Source organism: Schistocerca gregaria, chromosome 1, assembly GCF_023897955.1.
Source record: "Schistocerca gregaria isolate iqSchGreg1 chromosome 1, iqSchGreg1.2, whole genome shotgun sequence".
Classification (NCBI taxonomy): domain Eukaryota; kingdom Metazoa; phylum Arthropoda; class Insecta; order Orthoptera; family Acrididae; genus Schistocerca; species Schistocerca gregaria.
This window is the reverse complement of record NC_064920.1, coordinates 816,517,879-816,540,197: the sequence shown is the minus strand read 5'-3', so window position 1 is coordinate 816,540,197 and position 22,319 is coordinate 816,517,879. Positions and strand designations below refer to the sequence as shown.

Here is a 22,319-nt window from a genome sequence, read left to right as displayed (position 1 = left end):
GGAGAGATGACCTGGGGTGTTCTTTCATTTCTTAGTAGGACCCCTTTGGTTGTCATCCACAGCACCTTTGAAGCACAGTAGCATGTCAACGATATTCTATGACCTATTGTGTTGCTCTTCATGGCAAGCCATCATGGGCATACATTTCAGCAGGTAAAGCCCACCCACTCGCACACAGCAAAAGTTTCTACTGCTTGTTCAATCTTGCCAAACCCTATCTTAGCCAGCAAGATGGGCTGATTTCTCCCAAACTAATCATGCTTGGAGTATTGTGGGCAGGGCCCTCCAACCAGCTGGAAATTTGGTAGATTAAGATGCCAATTGGATGGAATTTGACAGGATATCCCTCAGGAGGACATCCAACAACTATCAATCAATGCTAAGCTGAATACCTGTTCACATATGGCCCAGATGTGGACCAACACATTGGTGACTTGCTGAATTTGTGAAGCTTTTTCCTCTTGAATAAATCATCCAATTATTCAGAAATTGTAATTATTTGTTTTACTGTACATGTACATTACATCTAACAATTTCTATCCCATTTGGATAATTCTTTCATAATGCATCACTCTATGTCTTTGAGTGTAACATGTGGTGCTCCACAGGGATTGGTACTAGGTGTAATCCAGTTCTTATCCTACACGAATGATCTTACAATTATTTTAAGACACATTTAAAGAAAATTTCCACACTTGCTGTTGCTTCAAGCACACCCATCAGTGTCCAAAGCTCACAACTACCACACACAGCTTGGATGATAAACAGTTTAAATCTTTATCTCACAAACATTCATATCACGCAACGTCAAACATTCAAAAATTATCAGCTAATACCACAAACAGATGCTGTTGGAACTGAATGAAACTCTGGGTGTAAAATTCTTGGATCAGTATGATGAATTGGAACAATACAAAATCTAATCAGCAACCTAAGCTCAGTATCTTTTGTCCTTTAAAGCACCTATCATCGTGTTGACCTGAAGACTAAGAGTGTTGTCTTACTTATTTTTCGCTCTTTCTTGTCAAAGGGAATTACCTCCCGAGGCAGTTAACCTATGGTAAATACATTATTCAGAAAGTGTAAGCAGTAAGAGAACTGACCTTCTTATAGTGGCCTTTGTAAGGATCTTTGTATTTGTATACTCTTTTCCCTACAGATTAACACCTTAATGGCAGTTTCAGATCAGTTGTGATTTTCCCAATTACAATGCAAGGCAAAATAATTTTCATATACTTTGCCTCCTATTCTAGGACTGAGAGTAGTGGTACATACTTATTGAGTGAATAACCTGCCTGACAACGCATGAAATTGAAAATTTTGAACAATTCAGAAAAAAAGAGAAATACTTCATTAGTAATTCAGTTCATATATATTATCAGATTTTCTGAATTCACAGAGAGAGAATTCCGTTTAGGTCCAATTCAAAAAGGAATGTCCATTGCAGAGCTGCATGGTAAGTACTGTAATGTAGACAACTATTTCCTTTGAAAAATACTACTGTATTAAGGTAAACACTAAACAGCGTAAGATAAAGAAATGTTATTTAATGTAACTGAAGAAGATGCAGCTTTTTTCCCTTTAAAGTAGTGGTTTTCCAACTCATTTACTTTGTTACTTTTAGGTGGTGTAAGCAAAAAAAGTAGTAACACACATAGAGGGTTAATGCATTTGCATACACACAATACCTTTGTCTAAGCTTGCAGAAACAGACAATATGCACAATCCATACTCAGAGTAGTGGGCCTACCTGACAACTTTTGAACATTCCGTTATGGCACCGAATTAGTTATCTACTGTAATGTTATGAACACACAGTAACAAACAGTCAAAAGATTTAATCCAAAGAAACCCTAATGATAGTAATGGAAAGACTCTCATGTTGAAAATGATGGCCAATAATAATAATAATAATAATAATAATAATGTGACAATTTTTAAAAATATTACCTCTCTCTATAAGCTTGTTCTAACTTCTTCAGTTTTCTGTTATATTCTGGGTGTGTCCCATCTTTCAATTGCTGGAGCTGTTTCTTTAAACTGGCAAGTTTGTCTTGGTACATTCTGCAACACAAATTTCCATATAAATGTTCGCAATTGTAAATTCCAGTAAATACTAAGACAAAATATCATTGAACAGCTTAAAATTAATCACCACTGATTAAAATATACACATCTCGTGTAAATACATGTTTTTTTTTTTTCTATTTTCTTTTCATCTACACTGCTGTCTTTAATTATTACAACATTGAAGACTGTGACCTTCCTTCTTTTATTTTTTCTGGAAGAAATGGAGTATCTGTTCTCAATAATAATCTGTTACTAACACGGAAGAATGCTACAATCTCAATTTTATCGCATTTTCTATCAGCTAAGAATCAATAAATCAAGCTTGTTGTGCAAATATCAAATAAGATATTAAGAACCAAATAATACTTTCCTCGTTAGAAATTGATGCCATTCATGCAGTAAACTCAGTGTAGTTTTATATAGGCCATATTTCCTATACTTTATCTTTCCTAATACTCATTAAAAAATTGCTTGCAAAACTGTCTATGGTCAAGTGTCTTTGTTCCTTTATTGATGTCACTGGTTTGGACCAAACCAGTGTCCACACTCAACTCTTCTTGTTGTGCCCTGTAAGTATATATCACAGACTACTGCTTCAGCAGTTTCCTGTTGTTTTTCTGGTATTGCTCTGTTATCCCACCTACAAACAACGATCCCATAACAATCTTTTTCTTGGCTCAAATGGCTCTGAGCACTATGGGACTTAACATCTGTGGTCATCAGTCCCCTAGAACTTAGATCTACTTAAACCGAACTAACCTAAGGACATCACACACACCCATGCCCGAGGCAGGATTCGAACCTGTGACCATAGCGGTCGCGCGGTTCCATACTGTAGCACCTAGAACCACTCGGCCACCCCGGCCGGCACAATCGTTTTCTTCCACATTACATATTTAATCCCACTGAACATGTTTCTGCATAGTTCTCCTTCAGCGACATTATATTTGAATACCAAGAGACCCTTATTCCATTCCATCTGGATAGTCTAAGGTAAAGAGCCTCTTTCTTTATTATACAACATGATTTGGTGTATTTTTCTGTATTTTCTGTCAAGACAAACCACTTAAGTCTGTGTCCTATAAACTGGCCTTGCTAAGTGTACGGTGACAAATACTGTCTTGCCTTTACCACATTAAATTTCCACAATTAAATTTTTGTCCTTATATTACCCAACAGCTTTACATTTTTATATTGTATTTTAGATTGAGCCTCAACATGTTGAAGACACAATACAGAGTAATTACAATTGTTTGTCTCGCCTCCACAGCCAAGAGTTAATGAAGGGACTGCCATGTATGTCGGTACACAGCTTCACACATCCCAATAGCTTTTAATTTGGCTGTTCTTATTTTTTCCGCAAAAATGAAATACCACCTCATCACATTTTACCCTCAACATGTTCGGTAAATGTCATAAAATTCACACAAATTGCTTAACTCTTTACAGTGTTTTAGACTGCAGTTTCTATTCCAGCTACAGTCTACATGGGAAAATATTGGAATTGCTGTAACAGAATCTTTCCTCATGGGGGAAAAAGAGGTCCAGGGGGTGCATTTCCCACTAGTGGAGACAGAGTAATAAAACGCAAGAAATGCCAAGTTGACACATGAATACCCACATACGAGATTTTATAGCTGTCAAAGTAAAGATGTCAGGTTTAGTATTGGTTTTATTGTAAATGAGAGGATAAAATATTATGGGCTTACATGCAAAATCACACTGATTATGCAAACGGAAATTCTTCAACTATAGTCTCAAGATTGACCATGAACCAACTACGAGAAGAGTAAAGAACAGAAAGATGCTTTTTATGATGGTTAGATGAAATATGCAATGAATGCCAGAGGAGAAGCTAAGACATGTTAAAATAGGGAAAGGCGAGTCTTCCATTGGAAAATACAGTCTTCATGACAACTCAAATGACAATGGGGTCAGACTTTTACACTTTGCTTCCATGAGACATATGGTAGTGGATAGTATATCTCTTAATAACAACAATACACATTCAATGGTACGGAAACCTCCAGCCTGCCTACATGCAGCCTCTCCAACATCCTCTTTAATAGACCTCTACCCTACGCTGAAAATGCTGTTGGTGACTGTAAATGTCAATTTCATTTTATTTTATTTTATTTTTCTAAGAATGAACTACTGTTGATTAGATCTTCACAATACATCAAGTACTAGAAAACACAAAGAATTTGGCATTGGCACACACTGAGTCTTTTAAAAACTTCAGATCAGTCTACTACAGAATGGGCAGCATATAGCAATGACAGAGTAAGAGATTCCGAATGAATTTATCATCTTGAGTGCAAGCTACTATAGAAAACATGTGGATTGAAGTTAAGATACAGAATAAGTCATCAAGTGCTGTGACCACAAATAAAAACTGGACAAGTGCAAGAAAGACTCGTGATCTGATGGTTCCGCACAAATTTAATTATATAGATGATGATGATGACAATTTCCGTGTTGTTCAATGTCCTATGTAAGTCTTTCTATTTGACACTTCAGCGACTTGTGCATCCCTGAACTACCCCAGTTATCCAACCAGGGAGAGGATCTACAGTTTAAAGTGGAATGTGAACTACCTCCTCACTCCCTCCTCCCTAGGAGACTCATCACATCATTGAGAGGTGAAGGCTACATTTAAAAGAAGACCAAGATCTGATCTGAGAGTTCACCGATAGGTTTCGATGAGTGAATTTGCAAATATTGAAATCCATGACACAAATCACTGTATCTTTCAACTGCACTGACTTGGTTCTAATTTTTCACACCACCAAGGGGCCATATACCTTCGTATGTGGTGTAAATTTCAAAATAGTACTTCTACCTGTTCCTGAGAGAAAGGGGTTCCAGTCAGTCAGGTTAGCTATGAGGGTTCTGTTTCTACCAGCTGAGGTGCAGAACCCTAAAAATGGAGTACGACTGGGACATTCATTATCCTGACTCCCTAGAAAAGATCGTAAGATTCGGGCATCAATGCAAGGGGGACTATCCTGCACAAACCAGTTCAGATGCTGGCATATGCAGATGATACTGACATTACCTGCAACAACACCAGCAGCAATAAAGGAAGCCTTTACAACTTTTGAAATAGCTGAAAAATATGAACCTACAGATATGGAGGCTGTCCTAATGAACACCCATTCATAGAAATTGGTTTGTATGTTTCATGTGTATAGTTTCACTTGTCTTGAAGCAGAAGTAAACTGCTAGAATAATGTCGGTTCTGAAATCCCAAACTGAATATTATCTGCCGCATGACAATAGTCATATCTTGGTCATTACCTCTGTTCCATAACATTTACGAGTAACACCCATACATGCTGACACTTCCACGAAGTCACCTGGAAGCTGCTGCACTGCAACCCTGTAGCCTAACAGCAGAGTAGCAATGTGATGTCCATCAATGTCTATGATGCTGCTGCCATTACTATATCACAAGGTTTCAAGTTCCTGTGCACCACCTGAACAACTAGGCGTTAGGGCAGCTCCACATTCTGCTGCCTTCATGAAACTACAATGAAGGGGATCCACATCCATTCCAACCTCTGCGAATTTCCGAACACAGGACTTCCACACCCTGCATCATTGTGGACTGGCCATTAGCCCGATGTATTCAGCACAAAGCAACTGCATCAGGCAAGCGATGCTGTGGCCAGGAAATACAACACTCCAGGAACGCATCAATGGCCACAGTGGGAGTACACGTCCGTGCTTCCACCAGCAAGGCGACAGAGAGAGATGCTGTGGCGATGTATTCGCCTTGTTCTCCATCAATGCTAGCAGCTGCTAAATGCAATAATAGTATAGTAACTATAATATAAAAATTCTTGCGTAAACAAACTGCCTTCTTCTTCTGCACCTGACTCCGTCTTCAGCAGGGAATCACCGCCGACATCCAGTTAGCCTAGAAACACTATTAAAATTGGTGTCAGAAATGTTCCTTCATCTCCTACTCCATTATAAATAGTCAACAGAATGAACCCGACTGTCATTTACATTAAGATAAAAAGGCTGGAATTGGCAGAACATATAGTGAGAGATAAAGGGAGGAAGATTAAGATGATATACAGTGTAGCGCCTCAAGGAACAAGGGTAGTTTTAAGATCAGAACTGCCAGAGAGAACATAAGAAACTTTGGAATTAAAATTAAAGTTTGGCGCTAAACAGGGAAGAAAGGAACAATCATCTACATAAGGCTAAGGCTTACAAAAGCTGTTATGCCAATGACAATAAATATCTCACTTGTGCTAATGAAATACATTTATTTGCTTTCAGAACTTATCTCCGAACACTCCGCAAACCACTTTATTCACTATGATCGACTGCATTTTCCTTCATACCTTGCCTCATATTGATAACATAGGGAAAACGTTTTCTTTTTCTTGACAGGAGCACATTTTGCAGCTGTCTTAGTACGTAACATACATTGATGGCCCATAAGGCTGAGTAGCTGCTTATCTGCACACTGGTCTGCCTTTATAGTGCAGTATAGCAATAATTGTGCGCAGTATGAATTTGGCAAGTTCTTGGTGCATTTCCAGAGATATGTGGCATCAAATTTCTATGCACAGGCCATGCAATTCCTATAAAATACGGGCTGGTGGTTTGTGGGTGCACTGATGGCATCCAATTAGAGGTCCAGATGTGTTCCATCAGTTTCCGACCAGACAAAAATTATTCGCTAAGAAATCACAATTGCGTTTACTATCACACTAGTTAAACCACTGTAGCACCATCTTGGCCTTGTAACATAGAAGCTATCCTGCCAGAAGATGCCATCTGTCGAGGAAGACATCAAGCATGAAGGTAGGCAGGTGACCTGCAATAATGTTCACATAGTCCATCTGTCAGTTACTACCACAGGTCCCATAGAATCCCAGGTAAATGTCTCCCATAGCATAGTACTGTGTCTATTGTCCTTTCTCCATGGAGCAGAAGTTCTTCTAGATTATGGCATATCCAGACACACTAATCAACATAGTCTAACAAGAAATATGAGTCATCCACCCAGACGACACTTCCATTGATCCACAGCCCAATCTTGATGATTTCGTGCCCACTGTTATTGTAACTGATGACATCATTGTATAAACAGTAGGGGGTCACCTGCAATGTTCAACAATGTACACTGAACTGTGTTCTTAGAAACAATTAAGCCACCATCAGCATTTTACTCTTTCATCAGGTATGCCACAGTTCACTGCTTATGCATCACCATCTGTGATGAGAAATCAATGTCTCGCACCTTGTCACCAACTCAAATCATCATCCTTGAACCACTTCCCATGGACACTTATTACAACAGCATGCAAATAGCTGACCAGCTTCAATGTCTCCAAGATCATTCCCAATACTGGGGGCCAGAAAATATGCCTTTTGTTGAAGGCATTAGCTACAGCTATATCTACATACATGCTCCACAAGCCACCATATGATGGACGGTAGAGGGTACCTTATACGCCTGCTTTCCTATTCCACCCACAAATGGAGCATGTGAAAAAACAACGTTCTACATGTTCTGTACATGCCCTCATTTCTTTTATCTTGTCTCTGAGATGCATATTGTGGTCATTCTGCAGTCTGTTGTAAAAGTCAGTTCTCTAACATTTCACAGTAGCATTTTGCAAAAAGAAAGTCTTCTGAATGCCAGGGATTCCCTTTGCAGTACATGGAGCATATCTGTAGTACTCATGTGTTGACTCAGCCAACCAAAACAAATCTAGCAGCATGCCTCAAAATTGCTTCATGTCTTCATTTAATCCAACCTGAGGATCTCAAACACTCCAGAGCCATTCCATGAGGGGAGAAGGCTTTGTTACATTTCTAAAACTTCCTTCCCTTTTGTTTAGTAGCAAATCAATACAACTTACATCATCAAACTTGCAATGTTTATTGTTCATATTCAGTTGTATCCATTTTTATTTTCATGTTAATGCTTCAATGTCAATTGTACAATTGTCACATCCATAACTGTGGACTATCAGTACTCAAGATTTTTCCTAGAACTCTTCCAATAAACCAAAATCGACCATTCACTTTTCCTGCAAGAGACCTTATGTGGTCATTTCTTTTCATGTCACTTTGCAACATTATGCCTAGATATTTAGTCAACGTAACTGTGTCAAGCAGCACTGTACTGTATTCGAACATTAAAGGATTAGTTTTCCTTCTTAACTCCACGACTCACATTTTTCCACATTTAGAGCAAGCTGATGTTCTTCATACAAAAAAGAAGTTTTGTCAGTTATTCTGTATCATCCTACAATCACTCAATGACTACCCATTCCTGTACATTGCAACATCAGCAAACAGTGGCACACTGCTGCTTACCCAATCCATCAGCTCATTTATGTATACAGGGTGTCCCATAAGGAATGGTGAACAGTCAGGGATATGACAAACATTCATTTGAAATAAAGTTCATATGAACATACACCCTACTCTTAACTGGTTTCTGATACAAAACACAATGTACATTTGTTTCTGGGCTAGTGGTGCACACCTTTGTCTTACCTACCCAATTCCTCTGACCCAACTTACCTCAATTTCAGCCTCTTTGCTCGCGATGTCATCCTGGCATTAAACCAGCCGATGAACTTGCAGTTGTCTATGGTGTGTTGTGAGTTGAGTAGTGCAGGGGATAGAGAGTGAATCAGACTGTCTTTGAGTGTTTACCAGAGTTGTAGCACATATGTGAAGCAGATATTCTTCCAAATTCAAATTTTTCTTCTCAATATTTAGTTTAACGACCTTTGCAGCAACGGCAACACACTGTTGAACTGGTGCAGCACAGTCCCACTGCCAGTGCACAGTGACAGTATGCACAAATCAATGTTCTCGTGTATTGCGAATACTATATGTGGGAAACTAGTATCCACTTCACATACAGTATGTCCACGACCTTCACAATGGCAACAACGCCAAACCAGTTGAATTTTTCACTGGTTAAACAACATTGTTTCCATTAACAATATTCACTGCCGAATCCATGTTTAAGAATCAAAAACAGATGTAATAATAATAATAATTATTATTATTATTATAACCTTAGTACCCATTGACGGTCACAGGAAAATCCACAAGCTATGGCAGACACCAATTTACAACTCTGTTTTTTTTATTAATATTTGGTGCAGCATTATCAGTAACATTTGATAGGTCCAGTAATTTTAGTAGACGAAATGTCAGGAAAGAAATACAAACATTTTCTTGAAAAATTAGTTTAACACCTTGAGGACGTTTGTTTGCCCACACACACTGCAATGACGGAGCCCCTCCACATTTCAACTAACATGTAAGGAAACATCTCAACTGCACTTAACCTAATTGCTGTATTGATTGTGTTAGTAAAATTAACTGGCCACCGAGATCATTAGATTTTTTGTTTATGGGGTTGGATGAAAATAGGTGTATAAACAAAACATTAATATAAGACATGAAATGCTCAGTCACACCATAGACGCTGCTGCCCTCATTGATGTGATGTGCAAGATAACTCTTACAGTTCACCGTGATAAAAACACTTTTTTTTTAATGGTTCTTTTGTAAAACACATGTTATAATGTATACTAAGTGTTGTAGATGCGTAAACCTGATAAAAGTACTGAATAATACAGAAAATAAAAAAATAATGTACATCAAACGTCTTCTATCTCGCAAACCATTTGGAATAGGGCATATGTCTGTACGAAGTATTTTTGCTTCAAATGATTGTTCCTGTCATATCCCTGAATACTGCTCATTCCACCTGCAGGGTGTAGACGCGGAAAAAGAAAAAAAAATCCTGGATTTGTTATGTTTTTTATACATGGGCATAGAATTTCCTGGCACTTTGAAAAACTAAACTCAGGGAAGAAAACCCCTTTTGGAAAGATTTTTGATGTGCAGCAACATGTATGCTGCATATTTTTGTATTACAAAAGTATAAATTTGAATTCCACCATACACCACATGTTACTTTCCGAACCATTGCAATCGAGACTGCAATGCACTTTTGTAAAGCCAGTCATAGCTCATGTCACGTGATCCCACCAGTCGATGACAGCATTCAGACCACAGTAGGCTAATAGCAACATCACTGTTAAGTAGCGTGAACGCACAAACAGGCAAAGTTAATGTTTTAAATTAATAGACATAGTGTTGTTAAAAGAAAAGAAAAGCTTTCACATATACTATTGGTTTCTAAGGTTAATAAGAGAAACTAAGCTTTCACATATAATGTTGATCTTCTTTGCACGTGTTACACTTTAATATATATCACACAAATGTGCCAGTAAAATTTTTAGCCAAGTCCAGTGAATTGTCCTCTAAGTTTTCCACAAATAAATTAATGACCGTAGAGAAGAGAAAGCTTCCCGTAGCACTACATCTATTTGCTCATAACAACAGCATGAATGTCTGACCTTCTGGGCTCGAAATGGCTGTTCATCAAACGCTCTGTGATTTAAGAAATTAATCGTACATTCTCACATAAAGTTCAACTTGCGTAAAAGGAAATTTACTTTGAAAGTAACACTTTTCAATCTACCATTTGTAATATTTTCCCGCGACCTGTTAGAAATAGGTTCGTTTCAGTAGTTGTCAGAGCACCAGATAACAGGCACCACCGGGCTTTGGCAGCTACTACGATACAGGAAGCCCGTATGACTGTACATGTAAAACATTAAATGATCTTACATTATGTCATAAAAGAAAAAAAAGACATCAGAGAATACTCCAAGAACATCGGAATTTCGTGAACCATACTAAAATGGCACATTTAAAGTGTATAATTACAAAGCACATTCGTATATCCAGATTCCCAATGATGTAAGCCTCGACCTGATGTTAAGCTTTTCCGCGTGGGTTTCGGGGTGTAAATTTTCTTGGAGTACTAGTACTGTATTAACTCATTTTGGATTCTTTATTATGGCATAATGTCATAGGTGCAAGAAGATGAAAACCTGCACTTGAAATGCAACGAGCAGTTGAAATTAATCAATGGTGTGAAACTAAACACTTCATTTCAAACACATTGACTGCCTCAGTGTAAAAGGTTAATAAAAACCAAATTTCTTTAGCAAGCTGGCAAAAATATCTTCATTCTTCTACAAGGCGATTAATGTGTGACTGTCAGAAAAGTGGCAATAAAATAAAATCTGAAACTAATAACATATATTAGCCTTGCGTAATTATGAGAATTTATTTTAATTCACTTGATAGCTCCTGGCCACAGAAATCCATTTTGGTTTCATCTGATGTGAGAGCAGTAAACGAAGAGGAAACAGCAAAATCACTAAATGTAAACACGTGTCACGTGGAGACTACACATTTCCCCACTATAACTCTGACTGCTCTGCGCATCGGGCGCGAATCTACGATATTTCCGAACTGGGGCAATTTCCACTCTGGTAGTCTGACTGTGGATTTCCCTAGTGATTATAACAACGCTGATCATTCGCGAACCCAATCAACAACATAATCAGACAGCGATTGGCATTCACTCGTTCGGCTTCACTCCGCTAAGCTCGTACAGCCCAGTCCCCTTCTGCCTGCAGGAAAGTTTATTTCTAGATGCAACGAGGATTCCCCTAATAGACATCACGTACACTATGCACGCATTCAAAAATCAACTTATGATTCAGTCAGAAATCAACTAACAGAGTGTGTTCAAAAACCAACAGGGATGCGTTTCAAAATCATATGAGTAATCGATAGGCCAACGTGTGCTGGATGCTAGGTGCTTTCTGAAACTATGTTTTTTTCTCCTCAAGAATATGAATTTGGCGCTTGAAACAGAGAATCAATGAACAGAGGGACCTCCCAGCACCTCTGAATATAGCAGTAAAAGGGAAAACAAAGAAACATAGTATGGTATTTCTGCGTATCAAGAGTGAACAAAAAGAAATTTCAGACTACATACGAGATCAACATGAAAATTTCATCTCCTCCACGGACAATGTTGAGCATAAATGGACAAGTTTAAAAGAACATTAAAAAGAAAAGTTGCAAATATTTTATTTTTCATCGGTTACTAGGTTTGGGCCAAGGCCCATTTTCAAATCAACCTACACGACAGAAAAACAAATTTACACTCATGCGTAATACAGTTATTACTAAACACTTAAGCTGAAGTTTCAGAACATATCATTTTAAACTTATGTAACAATGTCACTTCTGAAGATGTCAATGTGTAATGTACATTCACAGTACATACAGATAACTGGCAGTTTACTCCTTCCTCTGCCATAAGGGAACATCCGGCAGGGGGTGCCCTGACAGGACACAGGAAACCTTTTATTTATTAAAATGTTCAACAATCAAGAATACAACAATTCATACAATAACCATACAAATCCACAATAAAATTTATACTGTTTTTAAATCTTTACCAAAATGAGTCAAATACTTAAAAACACAGACCAGTAGTACACAGCAGCAGCACCACAAATGGCACATATTACATCACTGTATGCCATGTAGGCACACAAAGATTTCTAAAAATGAGCAGCAGTATTAATATTAAAAGAAAACAAAACAGGAGATTAAAAATTCTCATCACTCCTGATCATTTACAAGTATAAACATTTTTATCACACCAAACTTTGCACATTCCGTGCAGATAAAACCTTTTCCATAACATGTCCCATGAAAACCAAACATTAAACCACAAGTTGTCTCTTTTCAAGGCATCAAAAATGGAGAAAGACATAGCATAACCATATCCATGTGCATGTGCATGTGCATTTAGGGCAGGCATGTGGTTGCAGGAGGGAGGGGAGAAGGGGGGGAGGGGGTGTAGGAGGGGGAGGATGGAGGACTGGGAAACGGGGATAAACAGGATTGGGGGGGGGGGGAGGAGCATGAATATGAAGGAGCCAAAAGGAGGTTAAGTGGACAGCATGGCATAAACGTAAATACATTACCAGCAGTAATAAGAGGAAATTACTAAAAATTGGATCACAAATAACTATATGACCTTTCTTTACAACCTAATAAATATTAACTGCTCTGTACAACAGGGAAACCAAACGTAAGGAGGAGTAACCATACAGATAACATAGGTGAACGGAAAGGAACCCTAACAACTTTTTAAAGAATTTAACAGCAAAGACCACATAATAAACCAGTTATTTTTAAACTGAATCAGGAGATCTCTGATGACATTGTTTTTTTTATAAAAGATATGTTGATGTTTTTATGATCGTGAAGGGCACTTACAACAAGGTTGTGTCCATTTCTAATATATTTAATGAGCAGCACCTGACAGTTAAGTATATGGTGGAAGTTGGAGTGGATATGAAATTCAGTTGCCTGGATTTGCTTCTTATGAGACTAATGAGAGCCTTGGCTTGTCAATTTTTCGAAAGCTAAAGCTATCGGATGCCTTAATATGCAATGATTTCAATCATCCCACTAGGTCCAAGGCAGCGTATTTTGTGCTACATGACTGTTGAGTTTGCCTCTAAACAAGGACGAAGTTAATAAAGAGTTAAACACTTTGAAGCAGGCTGTGGTGGTTAATTGCTATAAGCAGTCACTGGTCTCCAGTTTGTACAGGAAGCACGGGCAGGTGAAACCACCACAAACAGCTGACAAAAAAAAAGTACAGAATGTTGCAATATAGGAGACCCATCTCCAAAAAGGTGGCCCACTCCCTCCCAAAAAGATTTAGGATAGGATCCCTATGACGGGCCAGCTAAGGTGCAAGTTGAAACATAGGTTCAGCAAGCTGGGAGGGTGTCAGGTCAATGGTAAATATAATTCATCCGGCTGGGTACGTTCAATATGGATCCTGCGACTCATTTTATACTGGACTAATGTGTAGAAGTTTTGTAACCTGCTTTAAAGAACATGTAGGTTGTTCTAATAGGATGGTGTTTGAACAGCATTTTTAAAAAAATGGGTCATAGGGTAGGTACTACAGACAACACACTTCACTTCAGGTTTTGCATCATGTATTGAAAGGTATGCAGTTGGATATTTTGTAAGAACTTGAGATTTTTAAGAGCAAAATAAAGGAGCAAGAAAGTGTTGAACAAACAAGGTTTAGTTGGTTCTCTGCTCTGTTCCAAAATGACATACAGTTTATACTCTCTCCCCTACCACTAACCCCATTGTTACTTCCACCAAACCTTGGACCAAGAACTCCTGTACACTGGGGCTTCACACACCAAGATCTTTTCCTTCACCACCTTTCCTTCCTCCATTTCCGCCTCAGCACTTCTACTAATTTTCTAATATTCTCGTAGCAGCAATTTGCTCCCTGAGTTCATTGTCATGACTGAGTTCAATTTCCACCGTTTTTATATATCTGGCTACCACCTGGAATTTGTGCTTCCCCACCCCATCACCCCGTCAATCTCCTTTTCTCATTTCATAAAAATGCATTGCATATTTCACAGTATGTGGTTCTGTTCTTACATCATTATTATATTTTGTCATTATTGTTGTTGCTGTTGTTGTCTTCAGTCCAGAGACTGGTTTGATGCAGCCCTCCATGCTACTCTATCCTATGAATGCATCTTCATCTGCAAATAACTACTGCAACCTAAATTCTTCTGAATCTGCTTAATGTATTCATCTCTTGACCTCCCTCTACGATTTTTACCCTCCACACTACCCTCCAAAACTAAATTGGTGATCCCTTGACACCTCAGAACATATGCTACCAATCAGTCCCTTCTTCTAGTCAAGTTGTGCCAAAAATTCCTCTTCACCCCAATTCTATTCAGAACCACCTCATTAATTACGTGGTCGACCACTTTAGCATTCTTCTGTAACATCACATTTCAAAAGCTTCTTCTCTCTTTTTATCTGAACTGTTTATCGTCCATATTTCAATTCCATACATGGCTACACTCCATACAAATACTTCAATTAGACTTTCTGACACAAATCTATACTTGATCTTAAAAAATCTCTTCTTCAGAAACACATAACTTGTCACTGCCCGTCTACATTTTATATCCCCTCTACTTCGACCATCATCAGTTATTTTGCTCCCCAAATAACAACACTCAGTAATACTTTGTCTCATTTCCTGAACTAATTTCCTCAGCATCACCTGATTTAATTTGACTATATTCCATTATCCTCGTTTTGCTTTTGCTGATGTTCATCTTATATTCTCCTTTGAAGACACTGTCCATTCTGTTCAACTGCTTTCCCAGGTCCTTTGCTGTCTCTGACAGAATTACAATGTCATTGGCAAACCCCAAAGTTTTCATTTCTTTTCCATGGATTTTAATTACTACTCCGAATATCTGTTTTGTTTCCTTCACTGCTTGCTCCGTATACAGATTGAACAACATTGGGGATAGGCTACAACCCTCTCTCACTCCCTTCCCAACCACTGCTTCCCTTTCATGCCTACTCGATTTTTTGACTGTCATCTCATTTCTGTACAAATTGTAAATAGCCTTTCGTTTCAAGTATTTGACCCCTGCCACCTTCAGAATTTGGAAGAGAGTATTCCAATCAACTTTGTCAAAAGCTTTATCTAAGTCTACAAGTGCTAGAAATATAGGTTTGCCTTTCCTTAGTGTATCTTCTAAGATAAGTCGTAGGGTCAGTATTGCCTCATGTGTTCCAACATTTCTATGGAATCCAAACTTTTCTTGCACAAGGTCGGCTTCTACCAGGTTTTCCATTCGTCTGTAAAAATTCATGTTAGTATTTTGCAGCTCTGACTTAGTGAACTGACAGTTTGATAATTTTCACACCTGTCAACACGTGCTTTCTTTGTGATTGGAATTATTATATTTTTCTTGAATTCTGAAGGTATTTTGTCTGACTCATAGATCTTGTTCACCAAATGGTACAGTTGTATCAGGGCTGTCTCTCCCAAGGCTATCAGTAGTTCTAATGGAATGTTGTCTACTCCTGGGGCCTTTGTTTCGACTTAGGTCTTTCAGTGTTCAGTAAAATTCTTCACGCAGTATCATATCCCCCGTTTCATCTTCATGTCCATCCTCTTATTTCCAATATACTTGCACTCACGTGCAATGCCCTTGTATAGACCCTCTATATACTCCTTCCATCTTTCAGTTTTCCCTTCTTTGCTTGGAACTGATTTTCCATCTGAGCTCTTGATATTCATACAATGGTTCTCTTTTCTCCAAAGGTCTCTAATTTTCCTATAGGCAGTCTCTATCTTACCCCCTACTGATATATGCCTCTACATCCTTATATTTTTCCTCCAGCCATCCCTGCTTAGCCATTTTGCACTTTATCTCATTTTTGAGATGTTTGTATTCCTTTTTGCCTAATTCATTTATTGTATTTTCATATTTTCTCCTTTCATCAATTAAATTCAATACCTCTTCTGTTACCCAAGGACTCCTACTAGCCCTCGTCTTTTTACCTACTTGATCGTCTGCTGCCTTCACAAGTTCATCTCTCAAAGCTCCCCATTCTTCTTCTACTGTTTTTCTTTCCCCCATTCTTGCCAATTGTTCCCTTATGCTCTCCCTGAAACTCTGTACAACCTCTGGTTTAGTCAGTTTATCAAGGTCCCATCTCCTTAAATTCCCACCTTTTCGCAGTTTCTTCAGTTTTAATCTACAGTTCATATCTAACAGATTGTGGCCGGAGTCCACATCTGCCCCTGGAAATGTGTTACAATTTAAAACCTGGTTCCTAAATCTCTGTCTTACCATTATATAGTCTATCTGATACCTTCTAGTATCTCCAGGATTCTTCCACGTATGCAACCTCCTTTTATGATTCTTGATCCAAGTGTTAGCTATGATCAAGTTATGCTCTGTGCAAAATTCTATCAGGTGGCTTCCTCTTTCATTTCTCACCCACAGTCCATATTCACCTATGTTTCTTTCTCTCCCTTTTCCTACTATCAAATTCCAATCACCCATGACTATTAAATTTTCGTCTCCCTTCACTATCTGAATAATTTCTTTTATCATACATTTCATCAATCTCTTCATCATGTGAGGAGCTAGTTGGCATATAAACTTGTACTACAGTGGTAGGTGTGGGCTTTGTATCTATCTTGGCCACAATAATGCGTTCACTATGCTGATTGTTGTAGCTTACCCGCACTCCTATTTTTTTATTCACTATTAAACCTACTCCTGCATTAGGCCTACCCCTATTTGATTTTTTATTTATAACCCTGTATTCACCTGACCTAAAGTCTTGTTCCTCCTGCCACCTAACTTCACTAATTCCCACTATATCTTACTGTAACCTATCCATTTCCCTTTTAAATTTTCTAACTTAGCTACCCGATTAAGGGATCTGACATTCCACACTCTGATCAATAGAACACTAGTTTTCTTTCTTCTGATGACAACGTCCTCCTGAGTAATCCCTGCCCAGAGATCCGAATGGGGAACTATTTTACCTCCAGAATATTTTACCCAAGAGGACATCATCAACATTTAACCACACAATAAAGCTGCTTGCCCTCCCATTATATTCTACTGCTCATAAACCGAGGAGTGCAGCTCTTGTTTTAAGTATGTTTTATTGTCTGTGGTGCCTATAGGCTGCTGCTAGTTGGATAATAAAGTTTCTGGGTTTGTGGTAAAGTTACGCTGCTTGTAGTATGATGTGTATGGCATATTATGAAGCCACGTTACTGGTCGATTACGTCGTCTTCACCACTAAATTATTTAAAAAGTTGTTTTGGTTTCTTCCTGTTAGCCTATGTTACCTGTATGATTGCCCATCAGTAACATATGCTTCCTATGTTGCAAATGGCAGTTATTAATTATTAGGTTGTAAAGAAACGGCATATAGTCATTTCTGATCCAACTTTTCCTCTGGGTGGAAAGTACATTTTTGGTGCCTAGAAAAAAAGACAACTTGTGGTTTAATGTTTGTTTTTATGTGGGACATATTATGAAAAAGGTTGCTTTATCCGCACAGAATTTGTAAAATTTGACATAATAAAATTTTTAAACTTGTAAATGGTCAAAAGTGATAAGGATTTTTAAGCTCCTATTTTTTCCTTTTAATACTAATGTTGCTGTTCATTTTGATGCAGTTTTGTAATACCCGCTGTATGTGGCGCTGCTGTGCACTACTGGTCAGTGTTTTTAACTACTTGACTCTTTTTGGTGAAGATTTAAAAACAATATTAATTTTATTGTGGATTTGTACAGTTATTGTGGGGATTCTTGACGGTTGGAGAACATTTTTGTAAATAAGAAGTTTTCCTATATCCTGATAGGGTGCCCCCTTTCAAAGTTTTCCTTATGTCTGAGGAAGGAGTGAACTGCCAACTACACATTTTATTGAAATCTTCAGAAATGCCATTTTTTGCTTTGTTGTGTAAGTTTAAAATTATATGTTCTGTATCTTTGGCATACGCTTAAGAATTTGGTAATAACTGTATTACACTTGAGTGTAAATTTGGTTTTCTGCCCTGTAGGTTGATTTGGAAATGGGGGTCTGCCTGAAACTAGTCACTGAATGAAAAATACAGTATTTGTAATTTGGACTGGTTTTTCGTTCTCTTGATTAACGTAAGTTGCTGACCACTGTTACTTTAGCATGTTGGAAGTTCATGAAGTTCAAGAGGTTTTTACAACATGCTTTCGAAAGGTATGTCCTGAGCAAAGGTTTGAGGAATTGGAAAAACCTGCCTTGTTGAACAGCTTGTTAGAAAGCTGCGACATGACATCTTTACCTTCACTGTAAATTTAAACATACCCAAAACCTCACAGGCAAATAACTGAATGAAGCCAACCTTAGCATAAAGTGAGCCATACATGGAACATTGTAACATTATGTGATTGCCTTATCATTTTATATCATTCACTAATCGAGCAGTCACTCGGCAACAGCAAAAGTTAGCAAATAACGTTGCGAGAATGTAAAAGTTGAACGACCTGTGACGGGACTTGTTTATTGTCGAAGCGCCGTCAGAGATGCAGTGAGTTATTGACTTTGAAAACAGCGGCACGAAAAACGGACAGAAGAAAAACACTTCTACACATTTTGTGTGTGTGTGTGTGTGTGTGTGTGTGTGTGTGTGTGTGTGTGTGTGTGTGTGTGTGTACAAGATATTCTTGATGAACAGTTAGTCATTTTTCTATTGTATCTTGTGTCGGATACGCATGTCTTGCCGCCATATTATTATCGTAAAAAATATAATATTTTAGTTTAAAGTAAAAGTGCAATACTAAAAGTGCAATACTGCATAGCAGCAAATTTATTGTGCGACGTGTATGTGAAAACGTCAAAGGAATTATTGTCATTACGAGCAGAGAAGTGCCAGTCAAAACGGCATCCATGTTAAAATTCTTCATTGTAGTGTAAGTTCATCTATTAATTGCCATAAATTCAGATTTAAATGGAATTGGTGTATGGACTATTTATTTAATATAGAATGTATGTTTCACTCCTTCATGAAGTTATTTAATTTTCTTTATGTTTCTGCCAAATAGAGAGTTCACGGTCAGGAATTCTTTCGTCAAAATCAGACGGAATTTGTATGCGGCAAAATATTTTCTCCGCGCGATATTCTACTGGTAAATGCATGATAAACTACAGTCCCTTAGGAAATTCATGTTGAGCTACCCAAAAAATAATTCTATTTTGAATAGGCATTTACTCTCCTCTGCAATGCAACTTCAGACTGATCAGACGATCCAACAAGAAACAGCTGCACACGGTCGGCGTTCGCAAATATATTTCCACTGCTGTTTATAGCTATATGTTACAGCACAAAAGTAAACATATTGTTATAATTAGCGACTACGAACAGGGACATTTGTAACTGTATGTTTATGTATACACATTACGTAAACATATCGTTGTAACATTCAGTGAATTCAAAAGTAAAAATCTATCTCCCAAACTGATAGAAAATCTTTAGACATTTTAGACTTAAGTTAAACAATAATCTGATCAAAACCATCTGCCCAAACACTGTGATCATAACGACACTGAAATTTCGGATGACAGAAGGCCAAAATACTAAATATTTTTTTCCAGTTCTGTTTATTGAGGAAGACTGCACTTTAATTCTTCGTTTAAAATGTTGCACAGACTGCATATAAAAGTAATTAAAACAAAGTGAAAGAGGGACTTGAAAGAGGGTCAGGGAAGAGGGACGAAAAGAGCAGTTGGCAAGAGAGGTAGAGTCGAGGGTCCACCTGATCCAGCAAGCAGTGGAAGACACCACAATTCTAACCACCCAACCCCATCCTGAAGCTAGTCTAAAAATGGATATCTGGAACCCAGAGAAAGACGACTTAGCAGACATTATGACTGAAGTCAGAGGGAAGGTCACGAATAGAATATATCACCGGGTGACAAGAGTAACAGTCATCAATGGCTTGGGGCTGCTCACAAAGTCACAGAAAATTAAAATGCAGCCAAAGAAGTCTTGCTTAATAAAATTTAGTGCTGTGTTAATGGCTATCAGATCCACAGTAAAAACATTACATGTTCCCAACAATGAATGGTTTTAGAGCAATCAGTGCAAATGACAGTATCATTCTGATGCTCTCGGAGAACTCTTAAGGAACAGATGCTGTAAGTGCCGTCTTTGAATTACTTTTTTTTTTTTTTTTTTTTTTTTTTTTTATTGCATCTATTGTTGCATACCGTCGTTCTTTCAATGGGGTTTTCAACTTTGGAAATAAAAAAAAGTCTGCAGGGGCCACGTCTGGAGAGTATAAAGATTGAGGTAATATAGTGATTTTGTTTTCTGTTGAATAGTCACGCACCAACACAGATGAATGAGCGGGCGCATTATTGTGTTGTCTCACCACATTTTAGGCAGTTTCCATATCACATTTTCCAGAGGTGTTGCAACACATACCAATAGTACCATCGATTAACGACTTGTCCCTGTGGCACAAATTCAATTCGACCAGACCTGACAAGCTTTTATGGTCTTACAGAACCTTTCCCAACCCATAGTGAAGAGTGAACCTTGGTCCCAATGTCACAACTGTAGATCCACACCTCAATACCAGTTATCATTCTCTCAACGGAACATCTCATTCCCATTTGCGTGATCCAAAAGCTCTTCACAGATAGCGAGGTGAAGGTCTTTCTGGTCTGGACTCTTGAGTCTTGGAATGAACTTGGTGGCAACACAATGCATTCCAAGTAGCTGTGACAGGATTTCATGGCTGATATAACTGAAATATTACGTTCTCCTGAACTCTTTGAGTCGGTCTGTCTTTGATTGGCATGCACAATTTCGTTGACATTCTCGACATGGGCATTATCGGTAGACGACGAAGGGCGTCCTCAACAAGGGTCACCTTTAACTTCCATCCAGCCATTTTTAAACCATGCAAACCACTTGTAACACTGAGTATGACTTAAGCATTGATCACTGTAGAGTTTCTGCATCATTTGGTGTGGCTCTGTAAAGGTTTTATCAAGTTTCAAGCAAAATTTAATGCAGACACGTCACTTCTCTAGCTCTCCCATCTTGGAATTTGTAAACTGTGCGACAACATTCTGTCAATACAGCACTGAACAATAACAAACAGACATACAACAATTAAACTTCCAACAGTTATACATTAAACACAGGTGTGTGCAGGGTGCCATCCGCATTTTGCTCCAACACACCACTGGCGTGAAATTATGAATGCTCCGGAAATTTTTGAACAGACCTCTTAAGTTGGATGAGGAGGAAATTGTCGGGTAGCGGCTGCGCAAATAAGCAACAGCAGGTAACGTCAGAGCTTAATTGGGAAAAACCCCACTTTATCAGAGAGACAGGTATCCAAGAAGAGATAAGTGTTAGGATGGGCTGTGGTATCATAACACAAACACACGACCTGTGTTTTGCAGTAGAGACCTGGAAACCGTGAGGCAGGGTCCAAGCAGAGGCCACTCAGATGGCACTTTGGAACTGACAGTTAGCTGAGGCTAACAATGAACAATGTGGGAGCTGTTCAACTTGATGCAAGGGGTATGAGGAAAGGGGGGGGGGGGGGGGGGGCAAACTTCAGCATTAGAAAAGTAACCTTGTAAGATACCAACACTTTCAGAAAGCAAGTTGTAAGGTATTCAGCAAGAACTGATGCAACGGTAAAACTAACACCCTGGAGGAAGAAACCCATATCAGTTGTTGAACATTGCTAGAACAGAAGACTACAAAACTTGCCTACACGTGGGAGGAAGAAGTGTACATTCTTATGGAGAAGACGCGGCACTCCAAGCATTCCTCCTCAATGTACTTAATCAGATAGCAAGCCTTGGCACGAAGTCACTTAAAAAGGAGGGTGGCCCATGACGGACGCCACTCGAGACAT

At 38.4% G+C, this 22,319-nt stretch overlaps 1 protein-coding gene across 2 annotated transcripts in view; it reads right to left on the bottom strand.

The window, feature by feature from the left end:
* The window catches only part of LOC126270919 (sin3 histone deacetylase corepressor complex component SDS3), a 115,597-nt gene that overhangs the window by 54,601 nt on the left and 38,677 nt on the right, over nucleotides 1-22,319 (bottom strand). For both annotated transcript variants that reach the window (XR_007549142.1, XM_049974110.1), the window contains exon 3: nucleotides 1,951-2,064. Coding sequence is in view for 1 of the 2 variants with exons in the window: in XM_049974110.1 (XP_049830067.1) it covers nucleotides 1,951-2,064 (114 nt within the window). In the remaining variant the exon portion in view is untranslated. The remainder of the gene's footprint in view (nucleotides 1-1,950; nucleotides 2,065-22,319) is intronic.